Source organism: Calidris pugnax, unplaced genomic scaffold (genome assembly GCF_001431845.1).
Source record: "Calidris pugnax isolate Ruff unplaced genomic scaffold, ASM143184v1 scaffold118, whole genome shotgun sequence".
In the NCBI taxonomy this organism is placed as follows: Eukaryota; Metazoa; Chordata; class Aves; order Charadriiformes; family Scolopacidae; genus Calidris; species Calidris pugnax.
In genome coordinates, this window is record NW_015090855.1 from 827,407 (window position 1) to 852,682 (window position 25,276).

General features: G+C 36.4%; 1 protein-coding gene across 8 annotated transcripts in view; it reads left to right on the forward strand.

The window, feature by feature from the left end:
• Positions 1-25,276, forward strand: part of NCOA3 (nuclear receptor coactivator 3) — a 79,897-nt gene that overhangs the window by 44,853 nt on the left and 9,768 nt on the right. For 7 of the 8 annotated variants that reach the window (XM_014943704.1, XM_014943709.1, XM_014943710.1 and 4 more), the window contains exons 3-16: positions 6,885-6,959; positions 11,549-11,656; positions 13,563-13,735; positions 14,575-14,675; positions 15,671-15,845; positions 16,416-16,604; positions 16,854-16,955; positions 17,081-17,221; positions 18,613-18,760; positions 19,676-20,064; positions 20,335-21,215; positions 22,742-22,877; positions 24,073-24,261; positions 24,794-25,033. In XM_014943704.1, the coding sequence (XP_014799190.1) occupies positions 11,559-11,656; positions 13,563-13,735; positions 14,575-14,675; positions 15,671-15,845; positions 16,416-16,604; positions 16,854-16,955; positions 17,081-17,221; positions 18,613-18,760; positions 19,676-20,064; positions 20,335-21,215; positions 22,742-22,877; positions 24,073-24,261; positions 24,794-25,033 (2,962 nt within the window). In that variant the 5' untranslated portion in view covers positions 6,885-6,959; positions 11,549-11,558. Of the gene's footprint in view, positions 1-6,884; positions 6,960-10,097; positions 10,119-11,548; positions 11,657-13,562; positions 13,736-14,574; positions 14,676-15,670; positions 15,846-16,415; positions 16,605-16,853; positions 16,956-17,080; positions 17,222-18,612; positions 18,761-19,675; positions 20,065-20,334; positions 21,216-22,741; positions 22,878-24,072; positions 24,262-24,793; positions 25,034-25,276 lie in introns of those variants that run through there. The other variant, XM_014943708.1, reaches the window with a different exon arrangement.

The window sequence follows — 25,276 nt, forward strand, 5'->3', positions numbered from 1 at the left end:
TCATGAAAGTGAAGGGTTTGCTTTTTAGTAGTCAGAATCAAAGAGGCTCTTTCTATTGATGGCCAGGAAAATCCAGTAAATTTTGAAGTTGTTCTGATGTATTTAATGTTCAAGCATTTCAGTTCAGAGGACTTTGTGTTGAGTGTAAGAACTTGTCTCACTTGTTAAATTTGGCTGAAAGTGGTCCTTGCTCAAAGGCAAAATATGACAGAGCTGTGTAGAAATACTCACAAGCATCAGGACTGTTCTTTTCAAGGATTTGAGATTTCCAGCTGTTGATAAACTTTTGTGCTTCTTGATAATTTGTAATTATTCAAGTGCTAGGAAATGGCAGATGAAGCGAAGGGGCTGATGGGCTAAATGTATGGTGGGATGATTAATGACAGCGCTGTTTAAGGCACATGAACACCAACTAGATCACATCTCATCTCCCAAGATGAACAGTTGCCCAAAGTAGAACAGGGGAAACAAAACTATGATTAGATCGTTGCAAAAATTCTAGATTGCATACAGCTTTTAATTGAGAGACTTGCTCTTTAATTGAGGCTTGCTTTTTAAGTATGCAAATACAGAAAGAGTAGTTAGAATGTTTTTTTCAGCTGTGCAATTCTAATTAAAAAATACTTTTGCTCTGCAACTTGACTCTTGAAAATGTTTACTTCTTCAAATAAGCAGTTTTCCTAAAAGCCTATCTCCATACTTACTGAATTGATGAATACTTTCAATTCACATGCAAGATTCAAAGAATACATTGAAAATGTTGGGGGTGAACACCTATTGCTAATAATAGGTGTAGAAAATTCAACAAGTTCATCTGTTTTGAATGCTTTTCTAAGTATTATTTGTAGAAGTTCAAAAGTGGGAATTAAGCTTGGCGTCTACTTGATAGAGATCACATGTCAGAAACTGATAGTGGGTACAGTTAATGTTTCATTCTGTCAAAACCAGTCAGTTTTTCCCTTTGTCTGAAGGCATTTTGGTGTTTGAGATTCTGATCCAAATGTAAAATGACTTCTATCTCCAAATTTAAGTTTGCAGTGGATAGGCTTTTACAAGGAAATTGCTGATACTTTGCCCAATTTTTTTAGCTGCTGCTTTGGAAAACCCTGACTTTTGAACTGTTCTCATTCTAAACATGTTTTATGTAAAACTGTGGTCTCTGTAACATGGTAAGATTTTGGCATGATAGGCTGTGATTCAGTTATAACAATGCCATAGTTAATGCTAATTGTCGTCCTATAGTTGTGTTTAAGTTGTTATCTCTAGAAGTCCAGCAAGCAGCAGCCTTTGCTACCATTAGACACTGGTGAGGTAGAATGGCAGAATAAAAAAACTACTTGTGTATAATATACAAAAATGTATGTGAACCCATTCAGAGTCTGAGAAAGGAGAATGGATTTGCTGATGGCACATTCAGAGCTTCAGGAAAGGGAATGGGCTTGTTAATGACTTGGAGAGGGATCACGTGCATTCAGTGAAACAAACTCAGTTTAGTTGATTTCATTTCCTGTTCTCACCAAGAACTTTGTAAGTACTTTCTGCTTTTGAAGTGTCAGATAGTGTATAGCTACCTCAGAGCAAATGGTAGTTGTTGCTACTGAAAAGCTGCAGATTGAATTCTTACTATATTGAAATTGTGTTTGGGAAGTTGCTTCCTCCCTTGTAAAGGAAAACTAATTCCTTAATAATTGTTAAATTAAGGTAAGAGCTCTTGTATCTTTATCGGGTCGTGTAGGAAAGTGTTTCTGTCACTGTTATGTTACAGGAGCTACTGTATTCTGTAAGAAAAAAGTACCCCATAATTATGTGTGATTTTGTTCCCATAAAGTATAGTTCTCCCAATTTTATCAGTTGTGCCAGGAATCCCATCTAGTATCTACTAGTAGTTATCTCTGTGTTTGCATTTGATGTGATTGTTACTTTTGATATGATTGTTTCTGGCAATCGTTTCCTTGCATTGGACTTTTTCTTTGAAATGGCAGTGATTAACATTTGTACTGAAAAGGTATTCACATTGTTTAAAGTGTGGTGGTCAAAATTGTGTAAGAATCGAAGAATATATTGTTAAGGCATGAAGCACATTTTCTGCTTAAAAGCAAACCATAAAAAGTTAAAACTGATTAGAAGTAAATAAATAATGTTTTCAGATTTATAAGGTCAAACTAATGATTCATTTTCTAAAGTTTTCCTTTTCTAATTTAGAGAGATTTAAAAAAATAGCTTCTGTAATTCCATTTTAACAAATTATGTGAATTAATTTAAACTTAATTTCTAATTAGCTGTCATTGTAATGTGAGAGATGCATAGTACAACTTGCATTCTTCTTATTAACCTGTGGATTATGTTGTGTCAAATGGCATGGAGTCACTTATGAATTATCTGTATATAGAGCTGGAAAGTGACTCTTCAATATTGTTATCTTGGTACTCTCTTGTGAGCTTTGGCAAGGGTATTTTGTCTTGTAAATGGACCACTTTTTAATATACATTTCCTAATTTTTTTTTAGAATTTTGTTGCTGTTAGTAATAGTAGAGAGGTTTGTGCACTGGTCACAGTACAATTTCTAGTACCCACTAGTTTCAGCAAGGATGATGGGAAGAAGTGTTTTCCACTTTTAGAACTTCTTTAAATATTAACGTAAAACCTAAGTAGACCCATATGTATTTCAGTCAGCTACTGACTTGCTTGAGTTTCTTCTGCTGCTGAATGTCTGGGTGTACAGAAAAGAATGGTGGTGTTCTGTGGTTTCTTGCCAGTTCAGTAGTTATCAAGTCCCACTATAGTACCCAGACATCACATCCTGTTTCTTTCTTTGTGGTATTTGAGGTAGCAATTTTTTTTTTTCTTTCTATATATATATTTTAATTTTTAAATTATTTTTTAAATAACTGTTCACCAACTCCTCCAGATACAAGTCGGTAAAGACTTACCTATGTTAAAAACATTGTATATTCTAAAATTAAAATGCCATCACCTATACTGAAAGCCCAAATTACCTCTTCCAGTACAGTGGCTTAGAAATTAGTCAAGATCAAAGGCCACTTCTGATAATTATTTTTTTTGGCGTGCTGTGTCTGAGAATACCAGTTCTTGTTGCCAGCATCGTGCAAGTAGGCGTGTGGCTGCATCGTGCCCAATGGCCCTTTCCTGAGAAGAGCTCTGTGCTGACAAACACATCTGGCCAAGTAAGCTGGGTCCCTTCCCACAGCTGGGCTGGGGGTGCAGCAGGAGTTCTGAGTCTCAAAGGTGGCTCCTGTGTCTTTGGAACCCTGATGAGACACAGAAGCCACTTCACCTCAGTGCTTTGTGCAGGAGCTGACGGGTGAGGCATTTTTACAAGTGTTCTGCAGTGTATGGTGAAGGCAGAAGGATAAAGACTATTCTTTTTTGTAACAGTAAGTTCACTGGAACCCCCCTTTTCTATTTCATACGTTTTGTTTGTTATAATAAGGTCCTCTATCTATTGCTGTGACATGCAAACAGGGATGTATAGGAAACAAATTAACAAGTAATGATATTCTAAAAATAGAGCACACGCATTATTTATCAGAGGAACAGGAGACACACTCCAAGTGTGTTCTACCTCTGACCATCCTTTAACTGAAAGTGTCCTGTCATTTTAATATATGCAAAGTGAACAAGGCTCAAGTTAATTGTCATGTCTGAAAAATAGCCAAGGAGTGTGCATAGTGCTTACTAAACACTGCAGGGGAATTCGTAAATGAAACCTGACAAGGCCTGAAAAATTATAGTCTCCCTAAGACAGAACATATAATACAAAAAGGATGTGTGCCGAGTTAAGATTATTTAACATGTTGCAACAAGGTGTGCTTCGCTGGCTCCCAGATTAGAGATGGCACTTTTTTTTTTTTTTTTAAAAAAAAACCTGACAGCTCTGATTCAGTGCAGTCTCTGAGTCATTTATTACCTAATAAATGACCTTTTTGGCTGAGGAGGTGGGGGAGGAAAAAAGAGTGGGGAATGATCAAATGTGCATGTTTTGGAACAGTATTCTAATTAGTTATTGTACTGATGGAAGTGCTAAATTTGGATAATAAAGTATCAATACAATTAATATAATTTGCTGTTTGCTTCATGATGTAAGTATAGCTGCTTTCATCTTAAAAAATAAGTTCAGACTTTTTAGTGCAAAATAGTTACAGTACACCAAAACCTTTTTATTAACTCCGTGTACTTGAGTCTCATTATCTGTTTCAGTAGTTTGTTACATTGTACTTTGAGATTCACAAAGCTGGAGTTAAGGTTCTGTGGCATTTTTTATCTGCTGCGTTTTTTCCCTCCCCCAGGGGAGGTTTAAAAACATGTTGTTTTAATGGATTGTAGTTTGAAGTGTAGTATATTGTATTTGATTTCTTTTTTAAACAGGCACACTAATTATCTCTGAAGCATTTAACAAGGATTACAGATACAGTCCTTTTTACGTCTTCTTTCAAAAAGCAACCGTTGTGTTTACCATATCTGCCACATCTAACTATGAATATATATGTATATTTTTGACCTTAAAAACAGCAACAATATGGCTTGTCACTTAGCCATTCCATCCAAACTCTAATGTAATCTTCTTACTTTTATGTGTGTTAAAAATTGGATGGAAAATGGGACCATATGTACACACTTAAATTCGGTAGCCAGGCTGTGTTGGATGCCCGGTTTCTATATGGTGTAAACTGAGTATCTCTGCAGCTCATCCTGAAAGTGGGGAAATAAGTTGAAGGTCACTATGTTGAGCTTATAGAGATCAAAACATGCCGAACGATGTTTTTGTGTGAGCACTCTTGTTTTTCGGTTGAGCAGTTTTTAGGCAGGAAATAGTAGGCTCACGTGTCGACGCGGTGCTGGTGTGGGGAGAGCTGCTGGAGGAGCCCCAGCACGGCCCCAAACGCCACCCTGGCTAGAAGAGGACTGCCTCTGAGCCTGGCAATGGCTTAGTGCGTGGCTGTGCTTTGATACAGACACTCTAATAACCTAAACTAACTCTCTTGAAACAGAAGAGAAAACAACGTTGAAATAAAATATTTTTTGTATTTAAAAAGTGAAGAAGTTGGCTGTTATCTCTGTTCTCAGAAAAGGAACCGTGTAGGTTTTGAGTGGCGATAACAGAGCTGAATGGTCAACTTCCGACGCGTAAGAGTTCAGGCTTTCATTAGCAGGAAAAGACCATGTAGTGTTGAGAAAGAGGAACGTATTTTGTTTTTTCATTTAAATGTCACCGATGATAACAATGTAATGACTTATTAGATTATAGAACTTTAATATCCTGTTTTATTTATACTTGTAGTAATATAGTATGTCTTATTTACTTGTGATATATGGCAAAATTTTACTGCAGTGTATTTGGTGTTAACTTTTTGGTTTACTGGGTAGGGATTTCATCCCTGCTTCAGGTTGTTTTAATTTCATCTTGGTGTGTAGAATAAAATTTAGAATATCTGTCTAGGTTGCCCTGCCAGTTGACGGTTCTCACAGGATGGTCCTGAACAGTGAATGCAATTTATGCTACCTTTTTGTTTCATAGATTCTGTCCAGTGGAGACATCAGAAAATAACCCTTGTTTTGGGTACAAGACATCTCAGTGACGCTAGATAGCAAGCTGCCACTGAGTGTAGTAATGGGTCTGGGTTAGCATTTTTACAGAAATGAACAGCTGAAGGATTTAATTTTCTCTGGTGTCCAAATGTTTCTGATACCGCATCTTAAGATTTCTTAGATTTTTTTTCCTTTTTTTATATGCTTTTGTTCTGGTTTCCATGATTAGCAGAGGTTGATTTAGCATAAAATGGTGTTATAGAAATCTTTAATTAGGAGACAATTTACTCTTGATGCTTACTCTTACGTGACCACATTGTCAATCAACCTTCTAATTGGTAATTCTAGTTCATATAAATAAAGCTACAATCAGTATTGTCAGAGATGGTTAAAACAGCAGATGAATGCATATGCACCCAGTTGACGTGAAAAGCTTCACTTTAATTTTTTAAGAAATGAGCTACTTGAATCAAACTCCTTTACCTGCCTGCTAGTGATTACCTATTAAGTAGTCTGTGTAGAAGTATCAATTTTGAAACTCTTGATTTTGGATAGGACTATGGTGTGTGCTTACATGTGAATGTCTCATAAATATTTCCCAAGAGCAATTTATTTTTCTAATTAGCTTGAACAGCCTTTGCTTTACGTAGTGCTTTAAGCAGTTTTCAGTAAATCAATTCAATCACACAGCTGTTGTTTAAAACTTTTCCTAAGTTACTGTAATTCTGTAGAGACCCAGAATCTCACTAATTAGTACACTTAATCATACCTTGTATAAAGCATATAATAATATGGATTAATCATTCCTAGAGTTTCATAGAAAAGCAGAGTAACAGAAACCTGAGTGTTCATAACTCTGAAAACAGTTTGCTATTCTCATGTACTAGTTCCATACCAAGCAATGTGTACAGGCTGACACAGAGTGGCTACACACTTAATTTTTACTTGCCAGTCATAACGTCACAAAATAATTAATTTGGGGCTGCAGCTTTTTATATGAAGATTTGCAAGTTAGTAAGATCAGACATCTACAACAGTTTCATTATTGCTTCCAAAGTTAAAAAACAAAAATTACATTTAGAATGAATATATTTAATTTTTATATCAAAAGAAATCTGGCTTAGTGGGTGGCATTTGCGATGTTAAGATTCACACTTTTAAGCTGTTTAGCATATAACAGAGATGACAGTTACAGTTATTGTAGGTGAGTTTTAAACTCATTTGACATCAAAATATCTCAATATTGAGTGTTTACTTTTTTGGTAATACTATTAATATTGGATGAAGAAAATTGAAAAGCAAGCACTCTTTAACATACAGCCTTTTTTGTTTTTCAGGATGTGATTTAAAATGACTTCTGATTCTGAAGGTCCTCTGAAAATATGCTGTGCTTGAATGTTTGCTAAGGACGAGTAAGTGACTGATTTCGTATTTGGACTATATGTACCTGAATAGTTATTCCCTTACCATTTTTTAAAGCTACAATTTACAAACTGTACACTGTACAAGTAAGTATATAAGAAGCATGTTCTTAAAAAGAAGAAGGGGGGGGAGGGAGGGAAGAAGGAAAAAAACCCAAACCCCCTTACTTCACCACTGCCAGAAAGGAGTTTTCTAACTTTGTTTTCTTGTGGATTCCCATCTATAGAAATGTGGCCAGTCTTATAAAAAAAGAATCTTTGCATAGTGTCGAGACTATTTTGTGCTGGAAGTTTCACTGGAGAGCTAACATACTTTTAATATGTGTGTATTTGAGGAAAATACAAGTTTGAAATAAGAAATTTTCATGAATGGAAAGTCCTCTAGTTCTATTTATATTAAATACAATTTAAATGTATGGGGCTTCTCTTAGCACAAACCAGTTAGTATATTATAATTTGCATCTTAAAAACCTGTTAATTATGTCTTGGTTTTTAGAAAGGACAATTATATTTAATATTTTAACATTATATACAATTAAAAAAAATTCCAGACCATCTTCATGGTTCATTGAAAAGGACTAGTTTGATATAATTGTTCATAATTGGCTTATTTTGAGGAATGCTAAGAGCCAATTTGTGCTTTATCCCTAGTGAGTTTTTCAAATAAGAAATGAGTTTGGACAGAATAGCTTCCAAGCATGCAAGATACCATGAGTACATATATTTAGTGTAGGGAAAACTTGATGGTTTCATGGGACCAAAGAAGTGTTAAAAATGTTTTTGTGCAAATAATATGATATTTTAAAATAGTTTGGATATGTTTTAAATTAGTATTGTGTGGTTGTCCTTTGTGGGTTTTGGTTTTTTCTGTGTGTGTGGTCAACTATTTCAGCTAAACAAATAAAAAAACTAAATCTGAAGCATCTAATTGTTTATATTTTTGGGCCCCTGTTGGGATAAAACCTTCCCAGTTGCCACGTCCTGTTTGGTGAATAGATCTTTCATCTACAGCTGCTGAGAACATGGGCATGAGGGAATAATGCTTGAGTTGGAGAAGGAAACCAGTGCATTGAAAGACAAACTAGCAGAAAATGATCTAATGAATGTTAAGTTATTAGCTTTGCAATTTGTGTGAGGGTGAGGAGAGCAAGACTAAGGAGGAAACTCTCCTGTCAAGCTGAAATCTTTCTGCCTAGTACTTCTAAGTTCTGTCCTTAGTACTTCTCAGTGTCCGCTTGACTTGAAAGCTCTCTAGGAAATGGCTTTAGGAAATTTCCCCATTTCAAACATGCTGTATTGTTGACATGTGCATCCTTTTCTTGGGAGTCCAGGACAGAATTTTAGAACATTTTTTTTTTTTCCCCTATCAAAATACTGAAATTCTGGCAAGTTGAAAAATGCTAGTACTAAATGCTGATGATTTCTTGAAATGCTATGGTTTTGTTTGGAAGGCTGTACATGTATTGTTGTAACGGATGGATTAATAATTACTAGAACTTGTTTTACCTGCAAAAAACATTGCCTTCTTAACAATCCATTTATGGTTTTCAATGAGAAATGAACAGACCTGACACGTGAAAAGTTGCGAAGGACACAGACATGTGCACCTCATTAATAAGGGCAAATGCTTCCTTAATGCACTTATTGATGAGCAAAAAGATCTTTATTATTTTTTGATTTATTGTTTTCTCTTTTTCATAAGTAAGAAAAATTTTGGAAAATTTAGGATTAAATCTGTAAAGATAAATTAAATGGTAATGCAGAAGTATTTGCAAATAATCATGAAAGTTAGGAACTTTTCCTGCAAATATTGCTGCCTTTGGTTTCACTCCACTGGTGGAGTATCAGTATCTAGTGGTTCATTACTGGTACAAACGGTGGAATTAAACAATGTTTTGCTTTGAAGACTTCGAACCATCTCTTGTCTTCTTGGGTTTTCTCAAATACACTTTAAGCTTTGGAGGGCTCTCAACATATTTGCTTCCATTCAACTTTAACATACTCTATTTCATACAAGTGTATATACCTTTCTGCATTATTTGGCAAGAGCTAGGGCTCTGGCTTTCCAAATAACTTTTGGAAAATTATAGTGGACAGAACAAAGGGTGTCTTGTGTTACCTGTTTTCAATAGCTAAATGAGTCAGAGTTTTAATGTTTGAAAGTTGTGTAGCTGTCTTGAAATAATGATTAACTTCAGGAAAACTCCCCAAACCCCCAAAAAGAGATTTCTTCTTGGAAGAACTTTTTAGCTCATTAGAAATTATAGGTTCATATGCAGTGAACAAATATAACACTTGGTACTTTCTAACTGGTGATTTCTTTTATTATTAACTCAGTGAATAATGTGAGGTCTTTTGCTAATATTTCCTGTAGCAAGGAACTTAGTTTGGCTGTTAACAATTTGTACTGTAAATCCATCCCTATTGAGAAACAGCTTCTGTGATTTCCTTAGCTATGCAGTTACAGAGTTGTTCTAGGCATTACATGTCTTCCCAGCTTGTAATGACACTCTTAGGGAAGGGAAAATACGTGTGCAGGAACTCTGCAGCTTCAGGCCTGAATAACCTACCACAAGCTACTTGGGGAGTAATAGTAGGGAAACAGCCTGCACAAATTACCTAATTTTTCCTTCCTTCTCCAAGCTTCTATATTTAAGCACTGAAAGGTTTTCTTAAATAAAAGCAGTGTTATATTGTCTGATATGTATCATGTTTCGGAGACAAAATTTAATAATTTTGGTTTTCTGTTTAATCATATTGTGAGTTATCTGTCAGTCTAGGTAGAAGTTAAACCAGAAGTGACATTTCCATTCTAAATCATTTTATGCAACCCTGTTACCTGCAAAATTACATTCTGGCAAAATGTCCGTCCTAGCTCAAATTTTCAACTATTGGATGTGTTTTAAATCTTTCCTCCTCTTAAATAGAATTTACTCTTGGCTTCTGACATCCTTGCTGTGCCCACACCCTTCCTGAGCTGTCCTTAAGTCTTATATTTTAAGCTCTTCCTTTCTTTTTCCGCAGTAGCTGTTAACCCTGCAGCTCTGTGCTCTGCTGTGAATGCTGTTACAGGGGGAAGCACAATCCTGGAGCGTGTGCGTGTCACCTGCAGGACGTGTGTCACTCTGGGGATTCAGCCTTAGCTGTGAGGTCTGTAGGCATGAGACCCTCCGAGTCATATGTTCTGTTGAGTGTCAGCCTCAGATAACGAGCTGGTTTTTGTATGATCACAGCCTGTGTACAGAATCTGGTTTGCAAACTGCTTACTTGTTGTCCAGTGGGTAGTGTTTCATTCGGCTGCTCATTGGGGAAACTCCCCGTGCAGTTGCTCGGTGCTGCACTGCCATCTAGTGGCAGAACAGGAGATTTTTCTTGAACATCACATAAGGTGGGCTGCTATAAATTTCTTTGAGGGGGTTTTTACCCCGGAGGAATACGTGATTGAATAAAAGTCTTTAGGCTTGCTCCTTCATCTTTCTGTATATTTATTGGGTTTTATCTTATTCATCCTGGTTTTGTATCAGATACTTAGGTGTAAAACCAACTTCTAACTGTGCAGTCCCAGTAACAGTATCAGCTATTGCAAGCACACCCCATGCTGCTTCGTGCAAATATGTTCTTGTGTGGCTTTGCTCTTTCAGTTTAAACTTTAGAAAGAACTAAAGCATCATGCCCTTTTTTTTTTTTTTTTTTTTTCTTCATAAAGAGCTAGCAAAAAACCCAATCAATCATAGTTAGTACCTCAGAAGTGATACATGCACTTCTCTTCTTTTCTTTAGCTGTCTTGTCCTGGCAGCACTGGTTGACCAGGCGCCTTTCTAAGGGCTTGGTTTTCTTTGCTGCAGGGCTCCACTGCTGACTTGTGTTCAACTAACAACTTGTTCACCAGGGTGCCCCCAGCCTGTTCTGCAGAGCTGCTTCCAGTCAGGTGGCTGCCAGCCTTTGACACCTTAACGTAAACTGCTTTTAGATGAAAGTGTGTCTGCCAGTTGTTTGTCCTTGTAATATGTGGTTAGATTACATGAAGAGAAAAAAAGGGGCATACAGAACAGGAAATTTTATTCAACATTTCTGTACTTTCAGTGTTCTGGTCACCATTCCTTCATTGCCTTAAAATATCACTTGCCTTTTTCTTTAATGATATCTAACTTCCTCATTTAACTATGTTTTGATATAACATATTAATTTAGCACTTTCTTTTCAAGTTATCTAAACATACATTAAAGCACTGATAATGTTTTTATTTTCAGACAGATTTGAGCTATACAATGATCCCAATGCTATGGTGCAAAACTTTAAACATCGCTGTTTGAATCAAATTACATTTATTTTTTACATTTATTTTTGCTTACATTGATATAAAGCTTTCTAAAACTGTGTTTTGGCAATATACAAGCTAGAATAAAAATAAAAAAGGTAACCGAGTATTATTTTTTGATACTAAAAAGTTATTTGGATTTCCAGTAAAAATACTGACTCATACATCTTATAAAAATAAATAACTTATCTGGTTAAGTTCTCTGCATTTTAAATTGTTCTTTTGAGAGGTTCACTCACAATTCTTATGTCGTTGCTTTTAGTTGCTGATGCATGTTCAAGATGAGTGGATTAGGAGAAAACTCCTTGGATAGCTTGACCAATGAGTCAAGGAAGCGCAAGCCATTGCCCTGTGATACACCAGGTGCAAGGTAGGTTTATATAGATTTCTTTCTTTTTTGTATTATAAACTTTTAAAAATATTTTTAAAGTTTTCATTGCAATTTAAGGTTCTAACTAATTTATGGCTTTAGGCTGGAGGGAAGCAGATCTAGATTGGAGATTAGGAGGAAGTTCTTTACTGTGAGGGTGGTGGAGCACTGGAACAGGTTCCCCAGGGAGGTGGTTGAGGCCCCATCCCTGGAGATATTCAAGGTGAGGCTCGATGAGGCCCTGGGCAACCTGGTCTAGTTGGGGGTGTCCCTGCTGACTGTGGGGAGGTCGGACTAGATGACCTTTGGAGGTCCCTTCCGGCCTGGATGATCCTATGATTCTATGATAATCCTTTTGTTCGGTTGAAAAATTCTCTACGCCAGCTTCTGTTGTGAAGATACAGAACTTTAGTATTATATGTAGATATGCCAAAGCTGATCAACTGTGCTCTATAATTACACTCTTGTGGAGGTCTTAATAGAGTGAGCATGTAAAGAATCACTGTTTGAAGCTGTGGAAGAAAAACTTATTGTTTTACAGAAATTTCAAAGGCAGCATTTTATATCTGGTAATAGATTTGGCAGGCCTCATTTCAAGGGGTTATGATTAGCACAGAACATTGCGATAGGCAGAGCACTTGTTTTGAATTCCTTTTCTCCGGACTAGTTCTTTGCAAGGTCATCTTGAATGTTGGCGTTCCGTGCTGTCGTCCCACCCCTCACTCAACTCTGTCAGAGATCCTTATCCAGGGGAGTCAGTTTTCTGTCCCTTCCGACTTCATTGCTTTCCGCCACATTCTGTGTTACCCTTGCATGTTCTTGTTCCCACAGAGTATTATCCTTTGTTAAATTTGTGTTCAGTTTCACCAAAATACCAGGTATTGTGTGTACTTATGTTTCTTCCTCTTATATATGTCCTCACCATCCCATACTAATTATCTCCGTCATGCAACAGACTGTAGATGAGACACTCAGATTCTCCCACCATATGCCATATCTCGTTGTGAGTGTCCTCCATTCCAGTTTCTCTTTCCTTTTCTCCAGTGTCTGTCTATTCAGGAATTCTGTTTTTCAGTTTGTCACCCTTCATTAACTTTATCTTTCAAGCCCCAGCTTTGTCATGTATTTGTTTTCTCCAGTATTGGTCCATGCATATTTCCTAACACTTTCACTTGGTTTCTTCTGAAGGAATATTCATTCACTTGATTCCCTCAGTGTGCCCATTCCCACCCCTTCCCTTTCTCCTGAGTCCTCCTTTTCCTGCCCTTGGCACACTCTCTGTTGCTTTAGGCTGTAGACAGTGGCTTTACTCAGCACGTGCATCTATGTGGGAAAAGGAATTTCAGAGAGAGGCTTTATCCAGCAACTTTAGGTTGTTTGGGATTCTGACTTCCTTGGATGTTGAGATGGCATTTTTGTCTTGATGCCTATAAATTTCCCTGAGGTATCACCTTCTGTAGTCATCTCGCTAAGCAAACCAAAGGGATTTCACAGAATGTTACAATTGTATTTCATTTGTCTAATAACTTACAAAGAATTCGAAAGTAACTTTTAAGATTTAAAATATATTTCCTTTATGAATATTGCAGTTCTATAATACGCAATTGCTATTTTCATTAAATGTAAAGATAGAATAATCACAGGAGGATTTTTTTGATTAGTAACTTTCTCATATCCTCTTAAGATAAATTTGTACTTAAAACTCTTAGAAAAAAACACCAAACCCCAAACCAAACAAGAGCACAACAAAACACACCCCCATCCCCTTCACATTTATGATTGCTGGAAGAATAACTACTACTTGGGTTTAATAGGTGAGTGTTACATGAATTAAAGCTCACAGAGCGAGCCCAGTTTTTGTACATGCCTGTGTGTAAGCATATGAAATGCTGTTTTTGGTTCCTAGTCTGACCTGCAGCGGGGAGAAGCGTCGGCGTGAGCAGGAGAGCAAATACATTGAAGAACTGGCTGAGCTGATATCTGCCAATCTGAGTGACATTGACAATTTCAATGTCAAACCAGACAAGTGTGCTATTTTAAAAGAAACCGTGAGACAGATTCGACAGATAAAAGAGCAAGGTACAGTTCCCTGCTAAGCCAAAATAAATAATATCATTTTCTTGTGATTCCTTTAGCAAAGCAGGAGTTACTTGGGAAATTCAGTAGTGTTTTTCACAAGAGCATGTCACTGAGAAAGTCTTCAGACTTTGACTTGAACCAAACCTTTAATATGTCGTAAATAATTTTCAGTTTCAAAGTAAGCAAGTATTTACCATCACTTTTCTTTTTATTGGGAATCAAGGCTTTAAAACTTTGTATGGCCTTTCTTATGGGTTTCCTGAACATACTAGGAAAGCTTGAGATCACCCACAGAGAAATTAAAACCAGATGGTATTGTACCATCACCTGGTACGGTGCACCAGGTACCCACTGCTGTGAAGAATACATACTGTTCTCTTTCACTTCAGGGGACTTCATGCTTAAAGCGACTTTATTGCTTTAAAATAGATTTCTTAAAAACTACCTAGTTTCTTACAGGGCATATTCCCAGTGAGATACAGTCATTTTTATTGCTGTTTTTCCCTATTATGTTTCTGTGGATGTTGCTTTCTTGTGCTATTTAAGACATGCTTCCTAATTGTTTAAGTATTGGACTCCAATATATTTAAAATGCATTTAGCTTGGGATCAAATAATTAAGTAGTGCAGTTGACTGTATGCAGGGTATAATTAAGTCAACAAAGGAAAAAATAGCAATCCGTCAAGTTTTGGTAATTTTTATCAGCTAGTGTAAGCCTAAGTGGTATAGTGATATATTTTTTTAGCAGACAATTATATCAAAAACCTAATTTTTGAAATGTATAGTATGAAATGTCACGTGAAATGTTACTTTACTGAAATGTATCCTTTGGGTTTCAGGAAAAGCAGTTTCTAGTGATGATGATGTTCAGAAAGCTGATGTATCTTCTACGGGTCAAGGGGTTATTGATAAGGATTCACTGGGACCTCTTTTATTACAGGCAAGTGTAAATCCCTATGGAAACAAATACTTAAGGCAGGTGAAAATATTATGATAAAGCCTGCAATCCTACAGTAATAAATGGCATGCAAGAACTATACAGAACTATGTTTGAAAGGGGCAGGAATAAAATAACATTTTCTTAATTTTGCTGAAATTCTGTGTAGAGGGAAAGAGAAGAACAGCATTTGGCTCTTTCTCATGTTCTTTCTCCATGCTTTGCTTTCTCCAGCAGCCATTAGCAAATCACCGCAAAAGCAGTTCTTAGTAATACAAGGAATATTTTGCTTTTTCTGGAGGATAGGCATTAAAATACATGGATGAGGTGTTGTGAAGACTAGAGGTTTCTGATGTGTATTAGGGTTTGTGTTTCTAAATTGTGAAGCATTTTAAACAAATGTTGCCATCAAGTAGAATAACCCAAGAATAATTGTAAAAAAAGGTGTGTAGCAGATAATTTTTCTTTATGCCTAGAAAACCAATCCCATATTTAAAAGTCCATTAAAAAGCACTTTTGAAACTTAACTGTTTTACACAGACATGGGATTTTTCTTTCTGTTAAGAAAATACAGTATCCTAAGATATGAATAGACTGTCTTCTCTTACCTTGTCACTCACTGGCGCAAATAGCTTCATATTCATGTCTTACGACGTGTTTCTACTGAATTTCTTCTTGTTTCAATTTTCCAGCTATTGAGATAATGTTACAGATTCATTATCTTGTGTTCAAATAAAGCAAGAATGAAACAAGAAGGGTGGTTATCATTGTAAAAGAGCTCAGTGGAGTAACAAATGAACAGATTAATTTTTAATATTGAAATCATTTTTTACCAGACACCATTTTTCTCAGAGAAAAATGTAAAGCTTCAGCTCTACCCTTGAAAAGAAATGCATGTGTTGTAACTTGACGTTTATCACCCACGTAGTTTTTAAAGTAAATTATGTTCAGAATTAGGCAGTGTGTCTTATATGAGATGTTGTCTTGTTAATATTTAGGCATTGGACGGTTTCCTGTTTGTTGTAAATCGAGATGGGAACATAGTATTTGTGTCAGAAAATGTCACACAGTATCTGCAGTATAAACAAGAAGATCTGGTTAATACAAGCGTTTATGGTATCTTGCATGAAGAGGACCGGAAGGACTTCCTTAAAAACTTACCAAAATCTTCAGGTAATAAAAGCTGACTTATTACACTGTTACTAGGCTGTTTGAAAACAATCAGAGAAGAACAAAACAACTTGTAATGGAGAACCTTTCAAAACAAATTATTATAAAAAAAAATATGAAATAAATATTTGACCATAGAAGTCTGTTAATCCTGAAAAGTATTGTTACTAAAGCACACCACCAGAAATAAATGTGCTGAAATTTCCCACTGTACTTTCACCTTTGCAGTTTGTTTACCTGTAATTTAAAGCAAGGATACTGAAAGAACATGTTGCCTAAAGTCAGGGGACTAGTTGAGGGAATTTGTTTTTTAAATATGTGAATGACTTTTCAGCTCTCCTTCAAGTAACTTGAAGTGTCTGGAGGTGTCATGTAAGGGAAAGAGTTTTTTTTTTTTACTTAGTTCTCAATACTACGATTCCCAAGGTATAAAACTGATGGTACATTGAGAAAGCATCTTAGTATATTTTTTAATCTCTATAATCTAGGAACAGAGCACCTAAATTAAGTAAAATAGGTAATTAATTGATTTTATCTGGAAATCTTTATAAATTCTTACTTTGTTCTTTGAAGTTAATGGAGTTGCTTGGACCAATGAGACACCTAGACAGAAGAGTCATACATTCAACTGCCGGATGATGGTGAAAACCTCTCATGATCTTCTGGAAGATGTAGGCAGCCACCAGGATGCACGTCAAAGATATGAAACAATGCAGTGCTTTGCTTTGTCTCAGCCAAGAGCTATGATGGAAGAGGGGGAAGGTAGGAAGTTTTGTGGAATTACAGTGCACAAAAGAAATCTCCAAGTAAAGCTTTTTGGTATTATGTGTTATGAAATCTGTAACTTCTGCGATCCTTTTTAAAGTAGGAACAAAATGCAAAACCATAAATTCTTATTGTTTATACTTCCATTTTAACAATGAAGGACACTTCAGCTATTTTGTTAGATGCTTTAATAGAATAAAAGAGGAGAGAAATTAAACGGAAAAAACCATTATTTTTTAAATACAGATTTGCAGTCCTGTATGATTTGTGTGGCTCGTCGTATCACAACTGCAGAAAGGGCATTTCCAACAAATCCAGAGAGCTTTATTACAAGACATGATCTTTCAGGTGAGAAATATACCCAAGATGAACGTATGAAGTTATCTTTTTTTTTTTTTTTTTTTCCACATGTTCGTGTTTTAAATAAATCAGTGATGAAGAGTTTAACTTCTGTATTTTCTTTCCTCTTACAGGCAAACTTGTCAACATTGATACAAACTCATTACGGTCTTCCATGAGACCTGGCTTTGAAGATATAATTCGTCGGTGTATTCAGAGATTTTTATGCCATAATGATGGACAGTCGTGGTCAAACAAACGTCACTATCATGAAGGTAAAAATCTGTTAGCAATGTTGATCGTGCTGCTTCTCCTAGTGGCTGCATTTTTTTCTGAATTACAAAAATGATGAATTCTACCTGTGTTCATTTGTCTCATATTTTTTGTTAGTGTTAATTGGTGTGACTCGACAAGCTGAAGGAAGATAACCTTTTGAGAAATAAGAATTCTGATGGAAGTTACTTGGTTTTTCTAATGTGTCTCTTGACAATTTCCATGGAAAATATCAGATACATGATCTTAGAGCCTGAAGTAATCTGCTTTTCTCCAGATCGGTCTAGCAATGACAATGACAGCTGTATTTCTGTAATAACATGTAATCCTTAATTATTATTAGCTTGTTACCTTTGATTAACATTAGTTTGACTTCTTTTTATTTTAATTCATCCTTTCTTTTGTTAAAAGGGTAGCTCACTAAAAGTGGTAACGTTGTGCTGATGCCTTTTTCGTATTCGAGACAGAAGAGTTTCAAATATTGTCAATGTTCCAGTGTTAGGTATTTTGTAATGCTAATTCGATAACCTTGACAGATAAAGTGAAGTACAGCCTCTGTCTTCAGTAAGAGAGATGACACTTTCTAAGTTTTTTAAACTCTAGTCTTTTTGAAGGATTCACAATGTAATTCAGGTAGAGGAGACATTAAATAAAGAGAAACTCATACTGGCAGAAAATGAATTTTCCATTCCATTGGAAGTTCTTCAACTTCACTGGTTAAATAAATCCTAAATTAACAAGAAATCTGGAGCTCAGATTAAAAGCAATGGTTTCTACAAATTTTTTGATTGAAGTTGAACTTTTAAACATAAAATACTTCCAAGTTTCATTTCTGTTCCATATTAATTACCTGTATATTTTAGCGCAATTAGTATTTAAGTGTTGATTAGTCCTTCTCCCAAAGGAGAGGCCAGGGAAACCTATTAACCTAGCTTTTGCAGTCTGGTAACAAATGTAAAACTTTGCCAGCTGCGCACAGGGAGCATAAAATACTGCAGCATAAAAATAATCTTGTTTGCTTTTATCTTCCCTCTACAAATGTAGGAGAAAATGTGGAATACTTCCTTTTACCGAAAGGAAGTATTATGTGTGTCTCTTTTTTTTTTTTTTTTTTTTTTAAATTTTTGGCAAAGGAAGGGTAATTTTGTGATAAATTTCATGATGGTTTATCTGTGTTATGATAGTTGGAGCTGGAAGAATGCATGGAAAAATTAAAGGAAGAACAAAGAGCCAGAATAAAGGCTGAGGAACGGATAATGGAGGTTTTTTTTTTTTTTTTTTTTTTTTTTTAAATCTTGAGCAAATGAAGGGTAATCTGTTAAAAATCTGTAGAGTGCATATTAATAATTCTTGGGTTTTAAATATGAATTGTATTTGTTTATCTCTTTTACAGCTTATACACAAGGTCATGCTGAAACCCCATTGTATCGGTTTTCTTTGGCCGATGGTACGATAGTGACAGCGCAAACAAAGAGTAAACTATTTCGAAATCCTGTAACTAATGACCGCCATGGATTTGTCTCTACCCACTTTCTTCAAAGGTGAAATCAGTGGTATCTCTTTGTCATTTAAGAGTCATAGCTGTTACAAATATATCTGACCTTGAAGATACCTGGAAAAAAAAGTATACCACAATATTTTATCTTGTTAAAACTCAAACAGAGGGGGAATAACTTGGGAAGCAGAGTTGCATAGCATAGAAATAACTGTGTTAACCTAACACTGACAAGCCCAACTTAAATGTGTGGCAGAAAGACAGTCACACTCAGAAGAGAGGTTTCTTCCCCTCCTTTCCTGCATGGAGCCTGTAGTATGTATTCATTATTTTTTTGGGTTAACATTTATAAGGATGAAACACTGAAAATAGAAATGCTCAGTAACATGCTTTATCTTACTCTTTTTAATTGCAGACCAATTAAAAAGACAACAAAACCCTCTCAGATGCATCGTTGATGACTCAAAGTTAAATGTACCTTAAATTGCATTTCCCTTGACCTGTTCTTGTTGATTACAAGAATAATTGAAATGCCACTCTGGAGGGAATCTGTCTGCTTCTGGCATTAAAGTGCCTCCAGATGCTGAAAAATGAGTAGCTGAGATGGTTCAGGGCATCATTAGTGTGCACAGCAGAATGGTGTCATGCATTCACTCAGGAAGGGAGTAAAAGGAAGAAGATGTTTAAACTGATAAATCTGACTAATGACTGTTGATGAAAGCCCTTTGAAGGGGTGATACTGTGTATGTACTTAAAACTCAAATCACCTAAAGGGCCAAGCACTTCTGTAATGAATAAATGAGTGGCACGGCTTTTGTGGAAGTTTGTATTCTCACATCTCTTCTTGAAAAAATATTTGGAAAATTATTTAATGATGTTATTCTGTGTTTGTGGCACTTGATTCCAAATGAGGTTTTAATTTGTTTTCTTGGGGTTTCTGGGGATGTTGTTGAACTTACAGAGAACAAAATGGATATCGGCCAAATGCTAATTCAGTTGGGCAAAACATCAGAACACCAGTGGCTGGAAACACCAATTCTGTTGGTGGCCTGATGAACATGTCACCTGGCCAAGGGATGCCAGTGCAGAACAGGAGCTATGGCATGGGAGACCCCAGTGCAGTGGGGCAGCTCAGCAGCACTCGATATGGAGGCCCTGGTAATATGGGGCCTGTGAACTCCGGACCCGGAATGCAGTCCTCTGCTTATCCGAACAACAGTTACGGGTTAAACATCAGTAGCCCACCACATGGTAGTCCTGGTTTAACTTCCAACCAACAGAATCTAATGATATCTCCTAGGAATCGAGGGAGTCCAAAAATGAGTTCACACCAGTTTTCTCCAGTTACAGGTATTTTATTTTTGCTGTAAGTTCTTTTTGGTTGGTTGGTTGGGTTTTTTAAACTATGTTTTCATGCTTTTATCTGAATTCTCTCTCTCATCCTTTTAAAAATTCCTATATGACCTTATATATGTTACTTAAATGTAGTATACTGAATTTCATGGTAAAAATGTATTTTAAAATAATTAACTCAATGTGGCAGTCATACATAATCCAAAGGAAAAGTAGTTACAGACAGTACCGTAGTCTAATAAGTTTGATTTCTGTCGTGTGATACAGGTATGCACTCTCCAATGGGCTCTGCCAGCAACACTGGCAACAGCACGTTCTCCAGCAGTTCTCTGAGTGCTCTTCAAGCCATAAGTGAGGGTGTCGGAACTTCCCTTTTGTCAACACTTTCTTCACCAGGTCCAAAATTGGATAATTCCCCAAATATGAGTATAGCTCAGCAGAATAAAACCAGTACCCAGGACTCCAAAAGCCCCTCTGGTTTATATTGTGAACAAAACCAGGTGGAAAGTTCCATCTGCCAGTCAAACAGCAGGGATCTCCTTAGTGAAAAAGACAGTAAAGAGGGAAATCTGGAGACACCTGAAAGTCAGAGAGGACCATCTGAAAGCAAAGGGCATAAAAAACTGCTTCAGCTACTCACGTGTTCTTCAGATGAAAGAGGCCATTCTACAGCATCAAACTCACCTTTAGACTCAAATTGCAAAGAATCTTCTACCAATGTTACCAGTCCTTCAGGAGTTTCCTCATCAACATCTGGGGGGGTATCTTCCTCCTCAAACATGCACGGGTCGCTCCTGCAAGAGAAGCATCGGATTTTACACAAATTGCTGCAGAATGGTAATTCTCCTGCAGAGGTAGCCAAGATCACAGCTGAAGCTACTGGTAAAGACACGTACCATGACGCTAGTAATACAGCCCCCTGTGGAGAAGGCACTGTCAAACAGGAACAACTGAGCCCAAAGAAGAAGGAAAACAACGCTTTACTAAGATACCTGTTAGATAAAGATGATGTTAAGGACCCGCTTTCCAAAGAGTTGAAGCCTAAAGTAGAAAGCGTGGATAATAAGATGGGACAGTGCAGTAGTTCTACAATTCCTACTTCCAGTCAAGAGAAGGAGATGAAAATAAAAACGGAACCAGCGGAGGAGGTACAGTATAATGTACAATGATGGTAGAGGGAAAAAACCAATATTTTGTTATTACAGTGAATGGCTAAATATAGAACGCTCTTTTTAGTATGTGTGTGTAAACATTTCGAAGAAAGTTCTGGGCAAATGGTTTTATTGTAACTGAAAAAGCACAAAGAGAACTACAGGATACGTATGTAACCAAATGTGCTGTACTGATGTCCTGGACTAATGTTATCAAGTTATGGTATGATTAAGGTAGTGTATATTTACAAATTATTCCTTAAAATCGGATCTTTAACATCTGCTATTTCACATACCGTATGTTTATGTTTATGGCTTATTAGGAAGCGGAGCTGTAACTGCCTCTGTAATTTGCAGTACAATAGCAAAAGGTAAAACATGATTTTGTTTTGAAAATATAAACAATACAGAAAAATGTGTAATATTTAAAGTAGCTATAGATTGGTTTTAGTTCAATCATTGGTTCTAGCACTCTTTTTTTTCCTTAAATGGAGGAAATACATGTATGTTCAGCATTCAAATAAATACATGCATATTTATTTGTTTCAGTCTTTCCAAAGTTGAGATTCCAAGAAATGTCACAATAAAGTAAACTATATAACCAAGGAACAGCTCTTTTGAAAGCAGCAGTACACTTGTTAGGGACAGCTATTATTGAAATTATACAGTGTAGAAAATATTTCTGTTGTATTTAGGTCCTAAGTCACATTTGGAACTGCCACAAAGTAAATAACATTGCTCAGTATGGCAGAGTTTACTGAAAACATGTTGATATCTTAGAACTTGAATTTCCCAAGCCAGTAATAACTATGTAAATAAAAAAATAACTGCACAATTTTTATATTAGCTAATGGCTGGCTATAAATGAAACACCTTATAACATTTTTTTGAGTACTACTTATGAAAAAGTCACAACTGTGTAATAGTACCCAATGCATAGTTTTGGTATCTGCTTCTGAAGCCTAATTAACATATTCAGAGAAGCTTGCTTTGTGAAGATGTGTGTCCACTATATGTGCTATTCTTTTTCTGTTAAAACTGCATCTGATTTAAAGACAAATTTTTAAAGAATGTTAGGGCTCCAATTGACTAGAAAAACCTGTGGGTACTTTTCATATGTTGTGTTTACCGGTGATCAAATTAGGCTTTTTGTGTTATGACAAATACATCATTTATCACTGAATGCTACACATTCTTGACATTGTTTGCTTTCATTAGTGTTTTTGTCTTTGTAATTTGTGATGACTGCAATGTTTATATTTAAAGGTGCTTTTTGTTTTATATATGTGTACCTCCAGTTTTTCCTAATTCTCAAAATTAGACAAGCAAAATACTCTAAAAAGAAGTAGCTAAGTGATATCTGAAGTTCTTAGGAAACGGAAAGATAGCCCAAGGTACAGTCAGTGAACTAAAACATTTGTCTCCCAGTGATATCTTTTAAGATTAGTGAGGAGTTAAAATAAGAGCTGAAGGATAGCCATATGATAGTACATAACCTTGGTGTTTTACTGTGTCTTTTTCAGATGAGTGGAGACTTGGATAATTTGGATGCAATTCTGGGTGATCTGACTAGTTCCGAGTTTTACAATAACGCTATGTCTGCAAATGGAAATAACCTTGGAACAAAGCAAGCATTATTTCAAGGAAATGCCCTATTGGGTAAGGAATTTAATCTAATTTCTCTTTGGTTTTAAAATTAGGGTGTTCTTCTAACCCGATGTAAACATAATACATCCTCAGATCCTTAGAGAATACTTTCTTGATCTCCTGTATTTTCAAAGACAAATGTAATGCAAAATGGCTAATTACGCTTTCCTAGGCTGTTATGTAAACTCTTAGCTGTCTTGGCAGCTCCCCTCTACTATATACACAATGAATAATGTTAACTTCAGTTCCTTATTTTATGGTTTCTTCTGGGTTTGTCTAATGTAGTTTGCTCAGAGGCAAGACATCAGGAAAAATGTTCTGTGAGTTGTAAATTAAAATTGAGATTTTTTTTTTTTCTTTAGAGATGACTGGGGAAATAATACAGAACGGGTGACAAGCTTTTGATTTTCTACTTACTCTGTGTGAAAACATCTAATGGCCAGCAAATTCTTATCAGTAGCCCTCCTTGCCATTGAATGTCCTTCCTTAGTAGGAAGCTGAGTAGGAGGCAAAGATAACCTTCTAACAGACCAGTGCCACTGCAGTTGTCACTTCCTTTTGTAACATTAGTTGTGTTTTGATATATAGGGCAACCTAAGGAGGTGAAACATGGATCACAAAAAATGTAGAAGCAGGTACAAGAACACATAAGGCCACTGACACTATTGGAGCACAGTGATTTCTGGGTTAATCAGTCCACGGAGCACACTGTGCTCAGGAACACGCTGCGTCTGGATTCAACTTGTTCAGAACCATCTGACCTGTTTCTGTCTCCGTGTCAGAATTGTCCAAAGGCTGGGCAGTCCACTCATATGTATCAAGGAGTCTGTATTACCAGCGTGTTTCAAAATGTTAAAAACATAGACCATTACAGAACTTAAATTAAAATGAAACTTTTAATAGTTAGGTCCAAAGGGAACTGCGTTTGGCTTTTTCTGAAAAAGGTTCTACGTACTCAAAATGTGATTTGTGTAGTACCTTTTAATGGTTAGGTCCAAAGGGAACTGCATTTGGCTTTTTCTGTAAAAGGGTCTACGTACTCAAAATGTGATTTGTGTAGTAAGAACATGAGCAAAATAGCTATTCCTGGCTTGTTTAAGGTCAAATATATGTGTCCATAAATACATCAGACTTCTTTTTTTTAGTTCATTAATGGTACTTTCTATTTAAAACATACAGTTGCATGCATCCTTTAATTCTTCAACAGGTGTGAGGAGTCCCCAGTCCGTGCCGACGACTCGCCCGCCCTTCACCAGAGCCATGTCTTTAGACAGCCCCGTGGGCTCAAGTGCTCCAGTGAGGAATGTCAATGCCTTCTCCATGTTACAAAAGCAAAACCTGATGGGTGGAAGTCCAAGAATGATTGAAAGCCAGGAAAATTTTGGAGCAAATCTAGGTTTGTTGCGTACAAATAGGCCTCATTGTAAAGGAAAAAGCTTTTATTTAAAAATTGTTGCAAGATTATAATACAGATTTTGGTTAGTAGAAACCTTAACGTTAAAGAGTATTTATTTTGCCATCAGCATATAAATACTTTGTAATTATTATTCCTGCTTAAAATTATAAGAACATGGCTGTTTACTATCTGTGTATTATTACTAGTACTTTACTTTTGTTTAGTAGTTAATTCTTTTTTACTATTTCAAGTTTTGAATTTAACATGTTTTTGGTAAACAGAAGCAAAAGCAGGTCACGACAACAGTCAGCCATTAATATTTTAAAATATATTTAGATTAATATAGTTTGATGATTTAGAACTTCATTTGGTAAGCTTTAGATGCCTTTGTACGAGTTCAGTGAATTGCTCTGTCTCTGGCAGATGGGCTTGTTGGTAAAACAAAACAACGCCCCCCGAAAAGAATTCTAAAACCAAAATATGTAATGTATTCTAGATGAAAAGTTACTGTATTTTGTGCTCTTCGTTACAGCAAGTGCTCCCAACAGAAATGTAGCCATGAATCAGCATCAGGCAGGAGACTGGGGTTTGCCAAATTCAAAGGTGAGCAGGTTGGAACCGACAAGTTCTGCTTCGATGCTGAGAGCAGGACCCGAGTTCAGCGCGTCCCTCCCCAGGCCCTCGGTGGGAGGCTCCGTGCCCGGGCTGCCCGTGCGCTCCAACAGCATACCCGGGACACGGCCCGTGCTGCAGCAGCAAATGCTTCACATGAGTAAGTGCTTTACTTTTTATTGTCCTACTCAGCACAGTCTCACTGGTTCCTTAGTACACATTCATCATCAGGGTCTTCTTGGATTTGGTAGAATAGTAACTTGTCTGTTTGATATCTCTAACAAAGATGTAGCCTAGAACCATGTGCTGTCTCATGTGCCAAGACAAGAGCTCAAGAGCCAAAGTAGACAACAACATTCCTTTTTGCCTTTCTTATCATGGAAGGCTACCAGGGCTATTGCCA